This window comes from Gekko japonicus, unplaced genomic scaffold (assembly GCF_001447785.1).
Source record: "Gekko japonicus isolate JY-2015 unplaced genomic scaffold, Gekko_japonicus_V1.1 scaffold1340, whole genome shotgun sequence".
Classification (NCBI taxonomy): Eukaryota; Metazoa; Chordata; class Lepidosauria; order Squamata; family Gekkonidae; genus Gekko; species Gekko japonicus.
The window spans coordinates 28,454-49,813 of record NW_015159752.1 but is presented as its reverse complement, the minus strand read 5'-3'; the positions used below and the strand labels follow the sequence as shown (position 1 = coordinate 49,813).

At 43.6% G+C, this 21,360-nt stretch overlaps 1 protein-coding gene across 1 annotated transcript in view; it reads left to right on the top strand.

Annotated features, from left to right (window-relative positions):
- CTNND2 (catenin delta 2) overlaps positions 1-17,641 on the top strand; it is a 307,472-nt gene extending 289,831 nt beyond the window's left edge. Inside the window, exons 13-16 of the mRNA XM_015405710.1 lie at positions 9,205-9,331; positions 11,633-11,764; positions 14,226-14,299; positions 17,338-17,641. Of these exons, the coding sequence (XP_015261196.1) occupies positions 9,205-9,331; positions 11,633-11,764; positions 14,226-14,299; positions 17,338-17,598 (594 nt within the window). The 3' untranslated portion in view covers positions 17,599-17,641. The remainder of the gene's footprint in view (positions 1-9,204; positions 9,332-11,632; positions 11,765-14,225; positions 14,300-17,337) is intronic.
- Positions 17,642-21,360: the final 3,719 nt, after the last annotated feature.

Sequence of the window (21,360 nt, the reverse complement as noted above, 5' to 3'; positions counted from 1 at the left end):
CTCAGTGCTCTGGATACTCAATCCTTTCACACCACACGTCCTCTGCACAGCTAACCGCGGTCTGGGCCCATAACCCTGTCAATATTGCGCAGTGTTAGCCCACAGCAGACCAAACATGGGTGCAATGGTATCCAATAAAGACTGGAGTCTCTCAGGCTTATGTACAAATAATATACAGTTTATTATATAAGCCTCTCACCAAATCTTTACACTGAGTGACGTAATGCTCCGCTGCGCTCGCATTCCAAGAAGGAATGAACAGTTCTGTACATCACTGAATATATACAACCACTGGCCAATCACAGCCAATGCTGAGTCACTGTGACTCAGTGCTAATTAGCTCTAGCAGTAGCCAGCTAGAACCGGTCAGGGCCAGCTCTCATGACACTTAGAGCTGTCAGCTCCTGTCAGTTAGATGCCTCAGATCTACAGCATGACTTAACACTATACATAGAATACTGACACTCCCTTGGTACTGATACCACCAGCACCGAGAGCCCCAACACCAACACACCCTTCGAACCAGTCTGACACTGGAGAGTCAGCCAACAACTCCACTCATGGATCAGGGGATTCATGATCCATCTCCGATTCATGCCCAACACCTAAAGTGATGGATGATCTCCCTATCTCCCCATTAGAAGAACAGAAATCCTATGGTGACTTCATCAAACTTATGGCTCACATGTTAAACCGATCCACATTGCAACCCCCCCCACACACACGCACTGTTATGGATACGATTTTTGACATCGTTCAAATGGACACCTCAACAGCTGTTGCTTCAGTCCTCCTCCAGGCTGCCAAGACCCCCAGTCTCACCCAGTCTCCAGTCCTTCTATTTCATCTCAGAGAATTGATCATATGTATAAAATCCAAGAAGCGGGAGCAGAATCCCTGTTCACACACCCCAAACCTAATTCAGTAGTGCTCACCTCCTCCTCCACCTCACCCACTCCACACCTCCTGACAAGGAGGGAAAGAAGCTAGACTCTCTGGGTTGCAAATTTTACTCTGCAGGTGCTTTAGGCATCAAAACCTCCAATTACACTGCCTGTCTGGGCAGAAACAAATATGCCCTCTGGGAGCAACTTTCTGAATTTATTACATCCCTCCCTGAAGATATGACCCACTAGGCTAGGCGCATACAAAAAGAGGGAATGCTACTGGCAAAACAGCAGTTAAATTCAGTCAAGCACACATTGGACATTTTGGGCAAAACCCTCACTTCAGCCATAACTCTGTGCCACCACTCTTGGCTGCGTTCTACTCCCCTCCAACAGGACACCCTATCAAAAGTGGAAGACCTTCCCTTTGAAGGGGAAGGATTATTCAGCTCCACTACAGACACTGTGATCACGCCATGCTGCTTCTCCACCCCCTTTGCCATGCTTCACCGTCGATGTGTGATCGTGGCTGAGGGCATGTGCACGGAGCCTTGGGGAAACCGTCTGATCGCGATACTGCACTTCAATTTGCTCCAGAGCAAAAAGCCTCACTTCGCCCCTGGGTTATCTTGCTGGTGTGACCAGGACCTTAGATGGTTTTTATCTGTGTTATAATTGTTTTATGTTTTATCTTTTGTAAACCACTCTGAGCCTGCTTTGGCGGGGACGGTGGGGTATAAATGGAATGGATGAATAAATAAATCCTTGCTGGTAGCTTGCAGTTCATCAGTTGCAACAAAGCCACCTCCTCCTTCTCATCCACATTTCTTTCTGTCAGTTTTGCAAACCAACTTGAACCAGATTTCCAGAGTTCTGTAGGGATGCAAATAGGTTTGCAAGTGATGCATGAAGTGAACATCTTTGAAAAAGACTAACATCATTTGATAGAGGTGCTTTAAAAGGTTTTATTATTTTGCTCTTTACATAACATCAACAGTGTGAATAATGAGCTTCTGTTATGTCTGAGGTTCTCTCCTTCACACACTGTTTGCTTTCCTTATGGCTGTGTTATTGATTAGATTAAGTTTTGTCATCCTTGCATTCGCAATAACAGGAAATCAATAATTAATTATGGATAGGTAAAGCAATGCTTGTCATGTTTTTCAGACCTCCCTAATTACTCATTAGAAAGAAATTATTGGGTATAGCTCTTTAGAAATTTCCACTTAATTGAATTATGGGAGCCCACTGATGGTTGGAGGTGCCTTGAAGCATCAAGTTCTCTCTCGCATCAGGGTTTCTGGTGTATCAAACACTGTTCTGCTCTTAAGTTTCCATCAGTTGTCCAGCATTGTGCTGGACCATTGATGACCAGTTCTGTAAAAAAAGAGAAAGGGGCATTTGTTCAGGTAGGTTGGAAAGCAAGGCACAGAGAAGCATGAAATAAATTGCAGATAAGGAGAGGGATCAAATGCTTCCTATCATTCTCTGGGTCTAGTATGTGTGAACCCTGAGAATTAACAGGGTTTTGGTTTTCAGAGTATCTCAAACAGGAGGCTACGTATTGGTCCTCGTTCTCTTGAAAAAAACATCTCTGGGCCCGGCCGAATTGGCCAACTATAGACCGGTGTCCAATTTGCCCTATTCGGGCAAAATTATTGAGAGGGCAGTGGTGTTACAGCTACAGGGCTTTCTGGATGATGCTTCTGTCCTAGATCCTTTCCAGTACGGCTTCCGCCCAGGTCATGGGACAGAGACAGTGCTGGTCGCCCTGACTGACGACCTCCGAAGGCATCTGGATCGAGGTGGTGTGGCGGCACAGTTGCTGTTAGATCTGTCGGCCGCGTTTGACACGCTCAACCACCAGTTGCTGGTCCACCGCCTCGCCGACATGGTGACTCAGGGGCTTGCCTTTCAATGGCTTGCCTCTTTTCTCCAAGGTCAGGGACAAAGGGTGGCGATAGGGGATCAGCGGTCCCGGTGGCATCCTCTTGATTGTGGGGTGCCTCGGGGCAGTGCTGTCCCCGATGTTGTTTAACATCTACATGCGCCCCTTTGCCCAGATTGCCTGGAGCTGTGGGTTTGGATGTCACCAATATGCAGATGACACCCAGCTCTATCTGATGTTGGGCGGCCAGTCGAACTCCGGCTCAGATGACCTTCACCGGGTGTGGCTGGTTGGCTCAGGCTGAGTAGGTTGAAACTAAACCCGGCAAAGACGGAGGTCCTGGGCCTGAGTCGGATCGGTTCGGGTTTGGGGCTCCCTCTCCCGACCTTCGATGGGGCGCCTTTGGTGCCAGCATTGGAGGTTAGGAGTTTGTGTGTGCTCCTGGACTCCTCTTTAACGATGGAGGCCTAGGTGGCAGCCACTGCTAAGTCGGCCTTTTACCATCTTCGGCTGACTCGGCAGTTGGTTCCCTTCCTTGACCGCTATGATCTGGCAACAGTGATCCATGTGACGGTCACCTCAAGGCTAGACTACTGTAATGCTCTCTACATGGGGCTGCCCCTGTTGCAAATCCGGAAGCTGCAGCTAGTGCAGAATGCTGCGACCAGGCTGTTGATGGGTCTCTCTAGGCGTGACCATATCAGACCTGTGCTGAAAGCACTGCACTGGCTGCCAGTAGCGTTCCGGGTTTGCTTCAAAGTGCTGGTTCTTACCTTTAAAGCCAGGGTCCGGCATACCTCCAGACCCCAAAGATACCAAACTTGCTGCAACCAGGGCCAAGGCCTTTTCGGTGGCAGCTCCTACCTGGTGGGATGAGCTCCCGGAGGAGATCCAGGCTCTTCTGCCAGGTTTTTGAGTAGGAGCCACCACCACCATTGCACCCTCACTGTACCATCACTGCACCACCACCACCAATTGGAGTGGGTACCATCAGGGAGCCGCCTGGAACTTACTCTGTTACTTTGTTGTTCTGGGACCATCCTTACCAGAGCCCCATCTTGCTATTAAGGACTTTTGTGACAACTAGAGCACCTGCAATTTATTGCATTGTATAATGATTGTTTTATTCTGCTTTTAATTGTATTAATCTTGGCATACGTGCCTCATCTGTTAGCCACCCTGAGCCCGCTTTGGAGAGGGCAACCAATAAATTCAATAAATAAATAAATAAATAAATAAAAGGTATCAGTAAATTAACTAGAATGAAAGAATCAAACCTTTGATTTTTGAAGTCTTGACAGTCATTGATGTCAGGTGCTTCTGCCTCAGGACATGACTATATGACCTAAGAGTCCTGCAATCAGATCCAAGGGTTTTGTAAAGTAATCTGTGAAGGTTTGAATGTACATTTTACATCAGTGAATCAAATATAAATTCTCAAAGATATTAGCAGGATATCTGTCCTAATACTGAGTACTGGTAGGCAGATATAGTATGATTAATAGTATGATCCTGGGCCATGGTCTTGATGCTAGTTAGGGCTCCCATTTGGCTGCTGTCCACCAAAAAGAGATGCTTGTGCTGTCCATCCATGTATCTCCCAGCATCTTGTCTATTCTGGTTTTCATTCACATGGGGAATTCAGTAGAGCATGAAAAGATTCTTACTATGCACTTAAACACTTAAACACATTAAACACATATCATCTCTTGTAGACCTTCTGTGTAACCTTATTTTTGACAGTATCTTTTTTCTCTCATTTTGTTCTTGCTTTCATTGTAGGCAGTCCACAAACACTTCCCTGCTTTATTTTGAAACAAGGCCTGCTCTTCTTTTTATTATTATTGTTGTTGTTTTGTTTATTCAGTGCATGCTTCAGTTCAGAGGAATGCCCATGCCTGGTTAATATTTTGTTGGCACTACTATCAATAAAGTAATGCATTAATAAATAACATTTGTAAGGACCTTGAGAAACTGTACACCAGAACTGCTTCTTGTAGTACAGGAGGGTGTTGTTGAAAAGTCTAAAAACACTCACGGTTCATTAGACAAAGATGAATAGCCTATTCCCTTTCTATTCTGCTTTTAAAAACTAGTGCTGCTGGATAGTCTGTACCTAAGAATAAAAGAGCTTCAATGGGCATTTAACTCACAGGAGCCTGAACTTTTCTTACAGTTTATGGATCCACCCCAAATCCAGTTTACCTCTTCTGTCATGGATCAGAAAGACACAGAATTTCACAGGGTTAGGGGTTCCCACAAGGAGATAAACAGTTGGGGAATGCCATGTCCTAATACATTGACAGTGTGGACTATGAAGCTCTGGGGCCAGAGGAATCATGTTTCATTGACTGAAAGCCTTTCTGTCAGTGGAGATTTACCGTGGGATACATGATTGCTAACTCTGGGTTGGAAAATTCCTGGAGATTTGGGGGTGGAACTTGGGGAGGGACCTTTGTAGTGTATAGTGCCAGAGTCCACCATCCAAAGCAGCCATTTCCCCCCAGGGAAACTGATTTCTCTAGCCTAGAGATCAATTGTAAGTTCTGCGCCCCAGGCCCCACCAGAAGGTTAGCAACCCTAATGGATCCAAGCCTGTATGAAATGTTGAAATAACTATGGAACTGAAATTACTCTCCCCCCCCCCCTTTTTTATGGCCCCGGAGGGGATTTTTTATTACATTTTTATTAACACTACAAACGACAACAGAAAATAGGAAAGGGGACTACAATTAGGGGATAAAGAAAGATACCCACTACTAACTAAAAACCCAAGAGAGGAGGTCCCCTCACCAATTTAAACAAACATTTAGTCTTAATCTCATTAAATCTTGCTATCAACTGGGTCAAATATCATTAACTTTCCCACGTTTAAGTTTAAAGTTTAACTGTCATACAGAAATACCCCAGAGCATCTCATTTCAACATTTTATAAAGGCACAATTCGGAGTCCTTCAGCCTTAACTTCTCCTTGCCTAATCTCTTCTGGATCTTATAAGGACTTTTAAGGGCTGCCACCCCTTTCTCTGAAAGAGAGTCCTCTCCGGAGGATTCCGAGTCCAGCTCTTCATCGGACTTACTGTCCATCCCTTTTTTCCCTTCCTCCCCTGGCTCACCCAACTGGACTCTTAAAAATTCCCATGCTTTCTGAACAGAGTCAATCTTTTCTTTTTTTGTCCTTGATTTTGAAGGTTACGTCTTCTGGAGTTAACCATCTATATCCAATTGCATTTGTCTGTAGAAAAAGAGTTAATTCTTTATATATATTTTTTCTCCTTTGTCTTATCTCAAATGGAATATCTTTCAATGTTCTGATGGTATTCTCCCCCATTTTCAGGGGTGCTCCAGATTGTATCCCTCACATGCCTCTTTGAGAATCTTATCACAATTTCCCCAGGCAGATTATTTTTCTTTATATATCCAGAATATGACCTATAGGCCATATCCATATTGTTTAACAGACATTGCGCCTTCATATCTGTGACTGGGGCCAATATTTCACTATTTGTAATTGTAGCAGTTGATCATATGTAGAAATTTGCTTCTTTTCCAGCTTTTGAACTTTCTTTTTCACCTTTTGTGCAGTGGCGTCCACTTCTTTCACCTTCACAGCTGTTTCATTCATCATTTTAAGAGTCTCGTTTATCTGTGTTTGCTGTGTGGTGATACACTGGGTCATTGTTGACATCTGCTCCTTGATGTTATTCATCTGGTCCAGTAGGGGGCGCATGGATTCTACCAAAGTCTTTGCCAGCTTGTTGGTTCCTTCGGGTTAAGGACCGTTAGTTTCGATTTCAGAAGTTTCTCTTTCTCCGTCCTCTTCCCCGCCATCTTTTTTGTTTGTTTACTTTAACAAGTATTTTAAAGTTCTCTGAATATGTGCCCAAATGCTCGAATTCGCCTTGGTGAGTATTTCTTAACAGTTTTGCACGCTTTCTCTTCTGCTCTCCCCCCCTCAATTCGCTCAACAGTTCATGCAGTTGAGAGGCATCCCTCCCCCGCCCGTCTCACTTTCCGTTTAACAGAATGGGGTAGGGAGCATTCTTTTCTCTTTAACCGCCATTTACATTAGACTCACATTCATAGTTGGTCCTCAGACCTCTTTTAATGATCATTTCTGCCGCTCGACCTCCTGCGTTTGCCCCGGTCAGCGTCACTTGTGTCCATTCGGCCTCATGGCACGAAGAACCTTCGGGACGGAGAGGTGCCTCAATTCCCTGGCATTGTGCCAGCGAAGAGGCGACCTCTCAAAAGTCCCCTGGCCAGGGCCCCTTCAGCCGGGTCCCTGGGGGGGTGACGAACCTGGGCACCCCCTCCTTCGGCCGGAGCACAGCTTCACCCCTTGGAGGTCTGGGACGTGAGTCTGCTAATGCACCATCAACCGGAATTTGTCCTTCCCCTTTTAATGCATAGTTATTACTTGTTAATTAAGTGGAGGGACTAATAATGAACATGAGATTAAGCTAACTCCGGAACACAACGGAAGACAGGAGGGCCTGGTGTGATATGGTCCATGGGGTTGCGAACAGTCAGACTCGACTGTGCAACTGAACAACAAATAATAATATCATCCCTACCATGACCTGAATGTTCAAATATGTATTTTTGTCTTATTTTTGCTTTACTGAAGTAGGATGGACTCAAGTAAAAAATCTTCAGAAATGCATTTGGTAAAGCTTTTGCTTTTGGAGAGATTTGCTTGCTCTCTGCAAGGAGACCCTTATATGCTGTACCTTTTAAGTATCCAAATCAATTTAATTAAATTTCATTATAAGCACTAGAGCTGAAACAAACTAATGAAGGGAAATTGTCCCTTTTTGGTTCTAAAAATTAGTTTAACATTAATAGCTTTTGACATTGTTCATAAAGGAGGTCTAAGGAATTTGTTACTGACTGGTTTACCCCTAAAATGAGAACAGGGTAGTTTTCTTAGACTGAAGGAAGGCCCCTGACAGATTTTTGAGGAAGAACCCTGGGAAATGTTGTAGGGGCCTGTCAGGCACACTCTCTCTCACACACACACATAAAAAGAAGGATGTGCAACTTGAAGCTTATACCCCAGTGGCTTTGGTCTGACAGATCATTATTGGCATCAAGTAGCACTTTTCCTCATTACCAAATGAAATTGCAGACTGACCCAAAGAGGGTTGTGTTATAAGATCTCAGCAAGAAGCAAGATGGCAGTACTGTGATAAAAAATCAAATTACAGTTGAAAGTTTGTTCCAGTTTCTTCTAAGCAACTTCTGAGATTAACAGTTGAGCAACTTCTGAGCAATTTCTGAGATTAACCTTTGGTAGTACTAAGAGTAGGTTTGTACAGCCATATTGTGGAATACCATAGCCAGAAAGTGAAGGCAGGACATTGAAATTCACTGTCTTCTCCAATAACATGTTGTCAGCCCATCTATGAAACCATACCCTCCCCCATGCTGAACACCTGCCAACCAATTGCAGTGGCTTTCCAAGATCCAATCAGAGCACAGCAGTTTTAGATCTAGCCAAATATGTCCACTTTTCCCTGAGGAATGCTATCTAAAATTAATACTTTCTTCATAAGAAATTAGTTCTTGGGAATTTGTTGGTATATAAATAAACCAAAGAACTTTTCCCATTTGCCAGTCACCCAGGAATGGGAAAAGAAGTGTCACTCAATATGTCATTCTTCCCACCCAGACAATAGTTGTAAGGCAATAGTTGTATGAGCAGTACTAGACAGACAGACAGGCAATAGTTGTATGAGGAGTACTAGACAGACAGACAGACAGGACTTAAAGGATGGTAACACTCCGGGCATTTTGTCATCTTCTTTTTACTGTGCTTAGATAGGAAGCATTTGGTGTATCCGATGTTAACTCATATTTTTATACATCTGTAAACGAACCTCTTTCCAGGAGAGGCAGGCCTTTTAATACATGTACAACTCACCTTCCATTGTGTGTAAGTTGGGTTAGAGGGTGCAGCATCAACCTTTGATCATCCACAGAAAGCTGATCAACCTATAATAAAGCACCCATAATAAAGATAAAAATATCCCAGTAGCAAGGGAGAACTGAAGAATGTGGGAGAGTAGCCCTGTTAATGAAAAACAGATGACTCTGTAAGAGACAACATTTTAAGCGCTTTATCCATAGCAATGAACTTGGAACATGTAAATATACTCCTGAAGTAGCATACGTGGTACACCTTAGGTTGTTCACTTTTTGGGGGGGGTCATTTTCGGAGAGCCAGTGTGGTGTAGGTGGCTCTCCGCTCCTCCACATGAAGCCTGCTGGGTGACCTTGGGCCAGTCACAGTTCTCTCAGAGCTCTCTCAGCCCCACCTACCTCACAAGGTGCCTGTTGCGGGGAGAGGGAGGGAAGGTGATTGTGAGCCATTATGATAGAGAAAGGGTATAACAACTAACTTCCTTGTGTGTGGGTGTCTTGCAGGATGGATGGTCACAATATCACTTTGTAGCCTCATCTTCAACAATAGAGAGGGATCGGCAGAGACCATACTCGTCATCACGCACACCCTCCATCTCTCCCGTGCGCATGTCTCCCAACAATCGTTCAGGTAAGTCTCATCCAATGGTTTTGATCCACACTGACTAGTATGTATTGAACTGATGGGCCCTAGAGGACTAAACCTGGAAGCCCCCTCTTTCAGTAGCCACTATACTTCTCCATTTGGTACTGGCACTAATCTCCGTAGTCCTTTCAGTAATTAACCATGACGACCACAAACACAGTAAGCACAGCAATCCCAATATGCACAATCACTACTTTTTCTCAAAGGGGCAGCACATGGATTTTCAGTCTCAGAACCCTGGGGGGTTTATTTATTTATTTATTTTTATATATATCCCACCCTCCCTGCATAGCAGGCTCAGGGCGGGTTCCATCATACCAACTAACAATGCAAATAACAGTTAAAACCAATTAAAATGCATCAGAGTTAAAATACAAATTGTACATTCCGGTACTTGAGCCTCAACAGATGTGGTCTACCTCAAATTGGGGTTCAGATCTGGATTACTGGGGGCGGAGGCCCAATAAAGTGTGGATGCCCACTGCCTCTGCTAAAAGCCTGGCGGAAGAGCTCCGTCTTTCAAGCCCTGCAGAACCATAAAGGGTCCTTCTGGGCCCTGATCTCATACGGGAGCTCATTCCACCAGGTAGATGAGGCAAGACGGACTTCCCTGGGGCCAGGGACCATCAGGAGATGCTGGTTTGCAGATTGTAGCGACCTATGGGGCTCATAAGGGGAGAGGCAGTCTCAAAGATATGCAAGACCCTAACCCATCTAAGGCCTTGAAACGGATCCGCTACTCAATAGGCAGCCAGTGCTGGTCACACATCACAGGGTGGATACACGTCCACACAGACGACAAAGTCAACGCCCATGCTGCTGTGTTCTGCTCCAGCTGCAGTTTCCAGAGCAGAGCCAAGGGCAGCACCACATAGAGAGATTTACAGTAATCCAGTCTGGAAGTGACCATTGCATGGGTCACTGTAGCCAGGTCCTGGGGCCAGCTGTCTTAGATGAAAAAAGGCAGACCTGGCAGTGGTGGTGACCTGGGCCTCCATAGTCAACAAGTCATCCAGGAGCACCCCCAGGCTCTTCACCTTTGATGCCAGTACCAGTGGGGAGCCCAATTCCTAGTCCCAATCCCCTGTAGCCCAGGTGCAGGACCTCCATCTTCGATGGATTCAGTTTCAGATGGCTCCATTGCAACCATCCGGCCATAGCTTGTAATGCCCTGTCCAGGTTTTTGGGGGAAGAGCCTGGGCAGCTGTCCATCAGTAGATAGAGCTGCCCATTCCTCCAGATAACCTGGGTGAGCAGCTGCATATAGGTATTAAACAACATTGGGAGATAATCGCTCCATGCGGCACACCACATTCCAGTGGGTGCACTGAGATATCCCCCCCCCAAGCTATGAATCACATGCTATGAATTGTTGTGTTCACATGGTCAACTCTTTTGAACAAAACTGCGTACTTGCTACTGGGAATGTAAACCCGGTATCTACCTGAAGACTACATTGTGTATGCAGATGGTCCTTGCTGCATCATTTAATTCCCAATTCCATTTAATGTTATCTGAGTTTGCAAATCTGAGCCTTTTGGGAATTACTAAGTTTTTTCAGAGTTGTTTGTGATTTCTTCCACTGCAGCCCATTGACTCTTGACATTTGTTTGGGAGAGGAGGGGCACAACAGACATAAAACAAAAACAAAAAAAGGCCCTTCAAGGTGTGAAAGACCTCTACCTGAGACCCTGGCAGTCTGAGTAAATAGTGCCATTCTTGATGGACAAATGGTCTGATGCCGTATAAGGCAGCTTCATGTGTATGTATGTGTATGTATGCATGGGGATAAAGTGGGAAGAGTCAGCAGAAATCACTTTCCCTTCTTTCAAAACGTCATTATCCTTTGGAAGGTGTGGTTGGATACAGGTATTTGTTTATTTACATGTTTATCCTACCGTTCCTCCAGGGAGCTCAGGTGGCACATGATGTGCTTCAGAACAACACTTTGAGGTAGGTTAGGTTGAGAGAGAATGGCACGCCCAATACCATGCACACTGAGCCTCACCATGAGCAGGACTTAACCTCCGCAGATGTAGCCTGACATTCTAACCACCCATTGAATGTCCTCTTGTTGCTTCAGCTCTGATACGTGTTCAAGCCATCTGTGAAAATGGTGATATTTAGTATGTGATTCTTCAGACAGCTGATGATAACAGCATTTCCTTCCCTCTCCTGTGTGTGTGTGTGTGTGTGTGTGTGCGCGTGTGTGTTCACCAGAGGCAGATCTTGTATACGCAGATTTGATGGGAGGTTTAAAACCTTGAACCTGTTCCTCTTTTGTAGCAAGTGCCCCAGCCTCACCTCGGGAAATGATTAGCTTAAAAGAAAGAAAAACAGACTACGAATCCACTGGAACAAATGCTACTTACCATGGAAATAAAGGAGAACACACTTCTAGGAAAGATACAATGACAGGTGAGACAACAATTGCATATCTCACACAAAACATGATTAACAGAACAAAAAACAACATGTGACAAGTTGTTCTTCATGTCTGTTGAATATACGCATTACAGGCTCTGAACATTGTAAAAAATCTTCATTTCCAATGTACATGTATTTTGTATTGTTTATCGTTATGGTGCCATTTGATCTGTCCCTGTCATGACCACAGAAATTCCTTCTAAATTCCTTTTACACTTTGCCATCCATTTTTTTCTGTATTTAATTAAAGCAGGTCTCTGTTGGCATTGCGAGCTATAAGATGCTGCGGGAGTAGGTAGGAAATTCCTGTTTCAGTCCCTAGGATGAAGTGTTTAAGTCAGTAATAAAACTTCATATAGGAATGATGTTTGCATCCTAATGGGTTTTGTCATGCATAGGGGAAAATGCTCTCAGAATACTTTTTTTCTGGACAGAAAGGTATAAACATGACTTGTACTAGCCACTTTGGTTTTGATATTCCTTCCCTGGATTTGCATCTTTAATTGGTGCTTTGCAACTAATGCTATTGCTCTTGGCATGAATACGAATAATCAGCCGACCGCACATCACAGGACTACTCCAACCACCTGGACTTTCTCTCCCCCCCCCCCCCCCTTCATCACAACTTTGTTTTATCCTTAAGCAGTCTAATTTTTCTCTCTTCTCAGTTGGCACACTTTACCTAATTAAGAGCTTTTCTTTCCTAAATGACGCTTTCAGAAGCAGCCGATTATTCAGCAGGTTGGTTTGTTTTGCCAAGTCACAGCCAATTTATGGCGACCCCTGGTGGGGTTTTCAAGGCAAGAGATTTCCAGAGGTGGTTTGCCATTGTCTGCCTGTTATTCCGCTGGTCTGCCATCCAAATACTACTACTGCTCCTGCTTAGCTGATGAGATCAGATGAGTTCAAGCTAGCTAGGGCTATCCAGGTCAGGGGTCATAGCAATGTTAGGGGACTGGACAGTTATGGCTAGGAAGTATCGGCTGCTTTCTGAAGTCATGTTGTGGTGGGCTGGGAAGGAGGGGGAGACAGGAGATGCCACAGAGAGCCCTGCATGAGGGAATGTCTTGCCTGTTTGGGATGCCTTCCTGTAGGGGGTACATTATCTCCTCACCCTTTCTCTTGCCGACAGACCATGCAAGACAGAGTGGGAGCAGATGTGGGGATTTCACTTGGGGGGAAATGGGATGGGGCATCCTCTTGACATGAGGAATCTAAAAGATCTTGGATGCTCTAGAGCAGGGGTGATTTTTTTTTACTTTCCATCTCTTTTCTCTTTTAGTTCTGCAACTTTCTTTCTTTGTTGTTGTCTTGTTATTATTTGTGATGGGAAATTTTTTCAACCCTGGTAGCTCCTTCTTCTTGTGCTTCTTCATCTGTTTCACTAGACACTTCTTCCTGCATCCCCATTTCTCTTCCATACCTTTCCAGAAAATTTTCTATTTTAAATATTGAATTAATCTTTTGTCTTTTACCTGCATATGTAAATAATACACCTTCTGCCATCAGCCATCTATATGTTATACCATTTGTTCTCAGGAGGTTCGTTAGTATTGTATAATCTTGACGCTTTGTTCTTACTCTTCAGGGTATGTCTTTTAAGATCTTAATTTCTGTCCCTAACCCTACACCAGAGCACAGTTTATAAACTTACATGTTTTGTAGGATTATGTAAGAGCTTCATCAACATAACATTTCGAAACAAGGGAATACAGCAGCAGGTTACAGATTAACTTTTGCCCACAAGGGGCTTCTGTTTAATAACATTGATTTTTTTTAAAATCTCACTTTTGATATCTTTTGTGTTCCAGTTAAATAGACAGGTATTATACAAACCAGAGCTAAGGAAACTTATCATTTGGTGTAAGGTCTGAACAGGAAATCCATGGAGTTCAATCAGCCAGCTGGCCAGGGGAATAGGTTTGTGCTAACTTTGGCTCGACATGACATTTGTTATGGCAAACCAGAATTTTAGTTATTTGTTTTGCTTCAGAGGTTGCTGCATCCACAGCTGGGAAAATTATAAAGACAGAAACTGAAAAATGTTTTTTAACCATCATTTGATTGTTTATTTTGAAAGTTGAAACCTCGCTTTAGTGCTATCCATAGCTTGGAGTGATGCCTAGAATGAGGATTAATTTTAGGACTGTACTAAATTCTTGTATACAAAATACTGCCCATTTAAGAAAGATGAGACAATGTTGGCCTTAACTTTATATTCAGATAAATTTTAGTTAGTGAATACATTGTGAGCTAACACAATGCTACTAGAGCTTTGTGCGACTGAACAACAACAACAAATTCTAGAGCCTTTTAGACAAGATGCAGTTTTCATCCCAAACACCAATAGGACTTGTTTTGTTGTATTTGGTTTATGGCACATTTTCAGTATGGTGCACAAAGCCAATCTATTACGTTGACTGACCCAGGTCTTCTTTTCTCTATTCTTTAGCTCAGAACACGGCAATTTCTACTTTGTATAGAAATTCTTATGGTGCACCTGCTGAAGATATCAAACACAACCAGGTAAGCAGTCACAGCACATTCACTGCTTTTCTAACTAGAACAGGAACTAAGTTCTATCTACACCAATGGGACTTCCTTACCTCCCACCTCCCCCCGCAGCTCAAAAAAAATGGTCCTCAAGATGCTGCTCCTAGGGGATAGGGGACTACCCCAAGAATGGCTCTGTTGTTCTTAAGGTGTCAATATTTTCTGATATTCACTATATCCAATATAGTAAGAATTTTTGGTTAATGTCCTAACACTCCTATATTAAAAAATGGGAGGATAATACTTTTTTGTGCTGTATCATTGTGATTTCACTGGGGAATGACTGTGACTCAATGGTAGAGCATCTGCTTGGCATGCAGAAGGTCCCAGATTCAATTCCTAACTATGCCAGTTTTAAAGAAATCTGGTGATATGAAAAAGATGCTAAAGAAGACCTCTTACATGATATCCCCAGAGAGCTGCTGCAAGTTAGTGGCCCAATTAACTGACAGACCAGTGAACTGACTCTCAGCTTCATGTGTCCATGTGGCATACTGAAGAGGGTCGAAGGACTTTGACTGCTCACGGGATGGAGGGCTGGGAGATGTGCCGCTGGTTTTTCATGATGGAAGCTGACAGGTAGGGAGGGGGCTGGTCTAGATAAGAGCTGCAGAACAGGGAGGGGTTCCGTGTGCTGTTTTCCTCAGTGAAGTCTCAAAGCTGTTATTTGCTGGGTGAGGGCGGGGCTCACAGAATGAAAATACATGCATGATTTGGAAGCACACTTCAGTGAAAATACTGGCCAGTATAGGCATGCCAATTGTCCCTTATTTATTTTATTTTACAAAATGCTTACTGAACATATCGTTTGAACAATTAAAACCAGAGCTAAAATAGAATAGAATCAGCAACTAAAACATTGGGATGGGAAAAAGAATCACTGAGGAACAGCAAACGAAGATGGCAGCGGAAGAGGACAGGAGAATTTCCTTGAAGGGAGAGATGCAGAGTTTTGGTGCCACTATCAAGAAGGCCTTCTTGCAGGTTACCTTCCCACCTAGTGTCGGAAAGGGGGGCACCTAGAACAGGGCCTCCAAAGTTAACTGCAGTGCAGTGGTCAGGTAGGTTCATAAGGAATTGACAGCCATCCAAGTATACATAAGGCTTTAGGGATGGGCACAAACCTCATCATGAACCTAATTTCATGACAAACATGGCCGGTTCATGGTTCACAGACTAGAGGTACGTGATCATCTCCATCCACAACCCTCCCACGACTCTCCACATCATTTCAGATGTTTCTGGGGTTTGTGGTGGGAAGCGGGGAGTGAGTGAGAGGGATTGCTAAAATGTTTGTTCAGCCTGAACATGCTGAAATGGATGCAAGCCATTTCAGCAATGCGTTTCGCTCCCCCTGTGGAATGTTCCCTTTAAATGGCTTTTTCAAGCAGGTGCTGCGTGAGTGAAGTCCAAGCAGCAAGTTCCCTTTAAATTGCATTTGATGGATCTTCCCCTCCCTTCCATTCTGCTGGCCTTGGGGAGCTGCTGCCAGTAGAAAGGAGGGAGGAAATATTTATTTATCTATTTGATTTTTACCCAACCCTCCCCGTAAAAGCAGGCTCAGGGCAGCTTAAAGGGTTAAGAACACATTTAAAAACATAGAACAGTTCTAAGACAATTGTAAAGTGCTAAGATCTCAGATCTTCCCCCAAACTTCATAAACAGAACCTCTATTTTCCCAGTTTGTGCCCATCCCTAGTCAGCACCAGCAACTTGAACTGCATAGTTTCCATCCCTCTGAATGTCTCAGTACATTTTTAATTTTAGACTTCTCAAAAATATCATTCTCAAAACAAAATTATTCCGTAGTACTTTTAGGGGTCTTTGGCAACAACAAAGCATTCACAAAGAGCCAATTTGTGCAATTTGGTTTGCTATCTAAATGAGGGAGGGAGGACAAATGTTTAGAGGTGCCACCAGTATAAAGAGGGAAACCACTTAACTCCAATTGTCATCAGAGGCCATTAGATATTCAGATGATCCCATAACTTTGGGATTCCCACCTGTTCAGTACCTCACTATTTACTGATGGTTTGTATTGTGTGCTTCTTTACCTGAAACTTGAATACACATTGGAGAACAACCTGGAAAATGGTAGAAAGCATTTTGACCACACCTTTTAATTCAGATTTTGGAACCTTGTTGAAACCTGTTATGATTCCAAAATGCTTTGGTCATATCTTTAGCCAACGCATCAGATACAGTAATAAATGTAAAGGGTTAGGGTTAGGGTTAGATAAAACAAAGCAGTGAAATTAATTCTGAAAATCTATAAGATGTTTTATATGGTTGCCAAGATTCCAGAAGTATCCTTATTTCCAGTCTCATAAACAGTGCTGATTATCGTATCTGTGCCCTTTGGTTCCCTGTGTTATAGTCTTATCTAGGGTCGCCAACTCTCAGATGGGAAATTCCTGGAGATTTGGGGGTAAAGCCTGGGGAGAGCTGGGTTAGGCAAGAGGAGGACCCTCAGTGGGGTATAATCAGAGGTCATTTCGGGGGGATCGCAGTTCCCCTGGGTGAGGTACGGGGGAGCACATGACGAAGACCCGCCCCCTGCTTACGGCCGCCCCGCTTCCGGCCCTCATTCAGCCAGGAGGAGGCAGGAGAAGAGGAAGGATAAGTTGCTTCCTCCCTGCCTCTCCCCACCCCTGCCTGCCTGGGGCCAGGGAGGGCCTTTGCGGGGCTTCCTTGCACTCCCGTCGGCCTTGCAGGTCCACCACCGGGCCGGGACCGTTGGGGGTGGGGTGTGTGGCCTTATGACACACTTCCGGTGATGTCAGGGGGTGTGGCATTTGCTAATGAGTTATGCTAATGTGTTCCCCTAGCTCTTTTTCTATGAAACGACTCCTGGGTATAATGCCATCTCCAAAGTAGCCATTTCCTCCAGGGGAACGGCTCCTCCATAGTCTGGAGATCAGTTGCAATTCCAGGCAACCTCAAAGTGGGGACCTGGAATTTGGCAAACCTAGTCTTACCTAAGAAGCTGAGGCTCTTCTTCTGTTGGGCAGGTTTCAGCACAGCCAGTTCCACAGGAACCCAGTAGGAAGGACTATGAAGCATATCAGCCGTTTCAGAATTCAACAAGAAGCTATGATGAGTCCTTCTTTGAAGATCAAGTGCATCACCGTCCACCTCCAAGCGAGTACAATATGCATCTGGGACTTAAGTCTACTGGCAACTACGTCGACTTCTATTCAGCCGCACGACCCTACAGTGAGCTCAATTATGAAACAAGCCACTATCCAGCATCTCCAGATTCCTGGGTTTGAAACCTAGGCAAGATTTAAACAGACAAACAGACAAAGAAGAGGCTCCGGGGATTGTGCATGTGCATGCAAACCACAAGACATTCTTTTCCTGCAAATTTAGTTTGTTCAAAAGCCTGTTCCGTAGGAAGGCCCAGATAACCTGTCTGGGAAAGTTTAACGATACTGTTGACAGCTAAAAGGAATTGGAAGCTAAGCGTGTGGGGTTGGGGGTTGGGGGGAGGTTATTATCAAAAGGGGTCTATTTCTGTATCTATATAGTCCTGTCTCTCTATATATAGATATAGAAATATATTGGGGGGGGCAGCTTTACCGTTGACCTTGTATGTAGAGTTCAAGAACAAATAGTGCTGTGCATTGAATGTGGCCGAAGGGAGTAGGAGAGAAGGGGAAGATAGCAGAAGGGGGTCCAGAGTTAAGCACAAGAAAACAAGGCAGTTTATGCACCTTGGGGGAGGGGGGGACAGCTTCTCACACTTTGTTTACTCTCCTCATCCATTGTGAATTTAGGCTTCCAGTTGCATTTGGGGTTTCCTCTGTACAGCAAAATGTTTCTTGCCTTTTGTTAATGCATTGTTGTAAAGTATTTGATGTACATTACAGATTTAAAAAGAAAAAGCAAGAGAGAAGTGCATTGTGTATATTACACCAATGCCACAGTATTTCTTCATCTATGGTTCTAAATACTGCTTCAATTTCCAGACTTTGAAATATATATGAATTTCCAGAGGGGATGGGAAGGGTTTTTTTTCTGTTTAATTTCTTTTCCCCAGTGCGTTCTAACAAAAGAAAAAACCTGACTATTTAGCAGTATTGTTTGTTCTGATATGTGAATTCGTTTGTGGCAACTAAAAAAAAAAGACATTCAGCAGTTTCTGACAATTAACATTCATCATTCCACACTCCTTGTCAACGAAGTGCTTTTTCACTGCCTAAAATTTTAGCTGTAGATATTTGAAATAGATTTTTTTCATTTATACCAGTTTTCTTTATGATGATACAGTGTTAAATGAAAATAAATTACAATTGATCTGTCATCTACATTTGCTAAGAATGTCTATTTCCAAGAACTGACCCCCTTTGCCTGCATATGGGTATGAATCCCGAATATTCTAATTTTTTTGTATGTGTGGCTGCACTCTGTGTCAGTGCCACTGTCAGGACCCACAGCCAAACAACGGAGCACACACTCCCAAGAAAGCTTTTGCTTTATTGTCAGTACTATGGTTGCAATAACATGGTCACTGTTAGGAATGACGAGCATGGAGCAAGCATATAGTGATATAGAAGAGTCAAGAGGTCCCACACACACACTCCTGTGGGCCAATCGGCCTGTTTCCCGCGGGCGGGAAAGAGGAACCGATGACCCAACCGATCCAAGGCTGAGAAACTAAACTAGTCTCACGGTTAATTAAAGTGGAGACACTACAAGGTCGCAGATAACAGGGAGAGAAGCGAGAGGGAAGGAATGTGGCACCAACTTGTATACAGGTCAGGCAGGCGAACTCTAGGCTAATAAACAATATGGCAGCATAGCTGACATTCTGCCCACCTAAAGAACAATCTCTCGGCTAGCCCAGCAGCGTAGCTGACATTCTGTCCATCTAAAGATCAATCTCCTGGCTAGCCTAGGAGATCTCCCAGTTTTCCCAGAAACTCCCGGTGAAACTCCCGCAAAAGCTGAGGGGCCTGAATATCCCCTATTTCCACCCATTCACAGTGCTGGGGTCCAAAGTCCACCCATTCAATCAAATAATACAGTTTGCCACGTTTACGTCTAGAGTCCAGGATTTTAGACACTTTGAAATGTTCTTCACCCTCCACCATGAGAGGGGGGGCACTGGCTTTGTAGGGCGCCAGGGACTCGGACGTGGGTCCTGTTTCAGGAGGCTGAAATGAAACACAGAATGGATATTCCACATGCTTTTCGGAAGTTCTAGATCCACAGTAACATTAGATTACTTTTGACCTTAAACAGGCCAATGAACTTCCAGCCCAGTTTGTGGCTGGGTCTCAAAACCTTAATGTTCTTAGTAGACACGTAAACAGAGTCACCAGGCTACAGAGCCCAACCCTCCACTCTTCTCTTATCCGCCTGAGCCTTGTAAGCCTCCTTCCCCGCCTCTAAGGTTTTGCACCACGGCCATGAGTCCCTAAGTTGCTGACACCATTGTACAGGGTCCCCCGGGCCCAAGGCATCTCTCTTGAGGAACAGCATAGGGGGGCTGTTGTAGTCATATAGTGCCTTGAAAGGGGACATTCCCGTAGAGGATTGAGTCGTGTTGTTGTAACAAAATTCAGCCAACGGAAGCAAGTCTGCCCAATCATCTTGCTGGTAGTTGGTGAAACAACGTAAATATTGTTCCAAAGTTTGATTCACACGCTCAGTCTGCCCATCAGTTTCTGGGTGATAAGCGCTACTCATGGCCCATTCTACCCCCATGAGTTTCAAAAGCTCCCCATAAAACTTGGAAGCGAATTCTGTCCCCCTGTCAGAGATAATTTTGCTTGGGAGCGTGTGAAGGCAAACCACATGTTGCAAAAACACCTTCACCAAAACCTTTGTGGTGGGCAAGGAGCAAAAGGGACGAAGTGAGCCTGTTTAGAAAACAGGTCAACAATCACCCAGATGACAGTCATGGATTTTTTCCCAAAAAACTTTTATTTTGGATTAACAAGTTCAACATTTAACAATCGACCGTCAGATCCATTTCTTTTAACTCTTCCTCCCCCCCCCCCGTTGTTGGCTTCCCGCAATGCTTCTCCCTGTTGACCCATACTTTTACATTTCAAGGTAACACTTTTTACTTACAGTTCTAACCTAATAATTGTCTAAACACAAAATATTATTTTTAATATCCCAATTTCTTTCTAAATAATCCTTAAAGTCCATCCATTCTTCAAAAAAGTCTTTGTCTTCTCTATTATTTAACTTCTGGGTTATTTTGTCCATTTCTGCCATAAATAGGACTTTCTGTATCCATTCCCATTTATCTGGGATTTTCTCCTGTTTCCAGTATTGTGCATATGTCATTCTTGCCGTAGTGATTAAATACCATAGCAAAGTCTTTTTTTGTAGATTTACTTCTTCCATCTTTAAACCTAGAAGTAGTATTTCCGGTTCTTTCTTAAAATTACATTTCAAGATTTTTTGCATTTCTTCATGTATTTCTGTCCAAAAAGTCACAGCATCGCATGTCCACCACATATGATAAAAGGAGCCTTCTTTTTTTCTTACATTTCCAACATTTACTAGACATATTTTCATTCATATATGCTATTTTCTTTGGAGTCATGTACCACCTATACATCATTTTATAACAATTTTCTTTTATATTAGTACATGTTGATATTTTAATAGAATTTTTCCATAAATATTCCCAAAATGACATAGTCACCTCCTTATTCATATTTACTGCCCATTTAAGCATTTGCTCCTTAACTAATTCATCCTCTTTAAACCATTTTAATAAAACTTTATACAGGTTTGATATCATTTTTTCCCCTTTTGCCTCCCACACTACCTCAATCTTGTTGTTTTCCTCTCTAAAACCAAATCTTTTTTTATCTGTTCTAAACAAGTCTACAATCTGTGCATATTTTAACCAATCATATTCAAAGTCTAGCTCTTCTCTTTTTCTCATCACAGTATTTTCAAAATGTCTCTATATGGCAACCAATCTTCACCTTTATATCTCGAATACAGTGTAATTACCTCTGCCGGTACAATCCAAAGTGGTCTCGTCTCATAAAAAAATCTTCTAT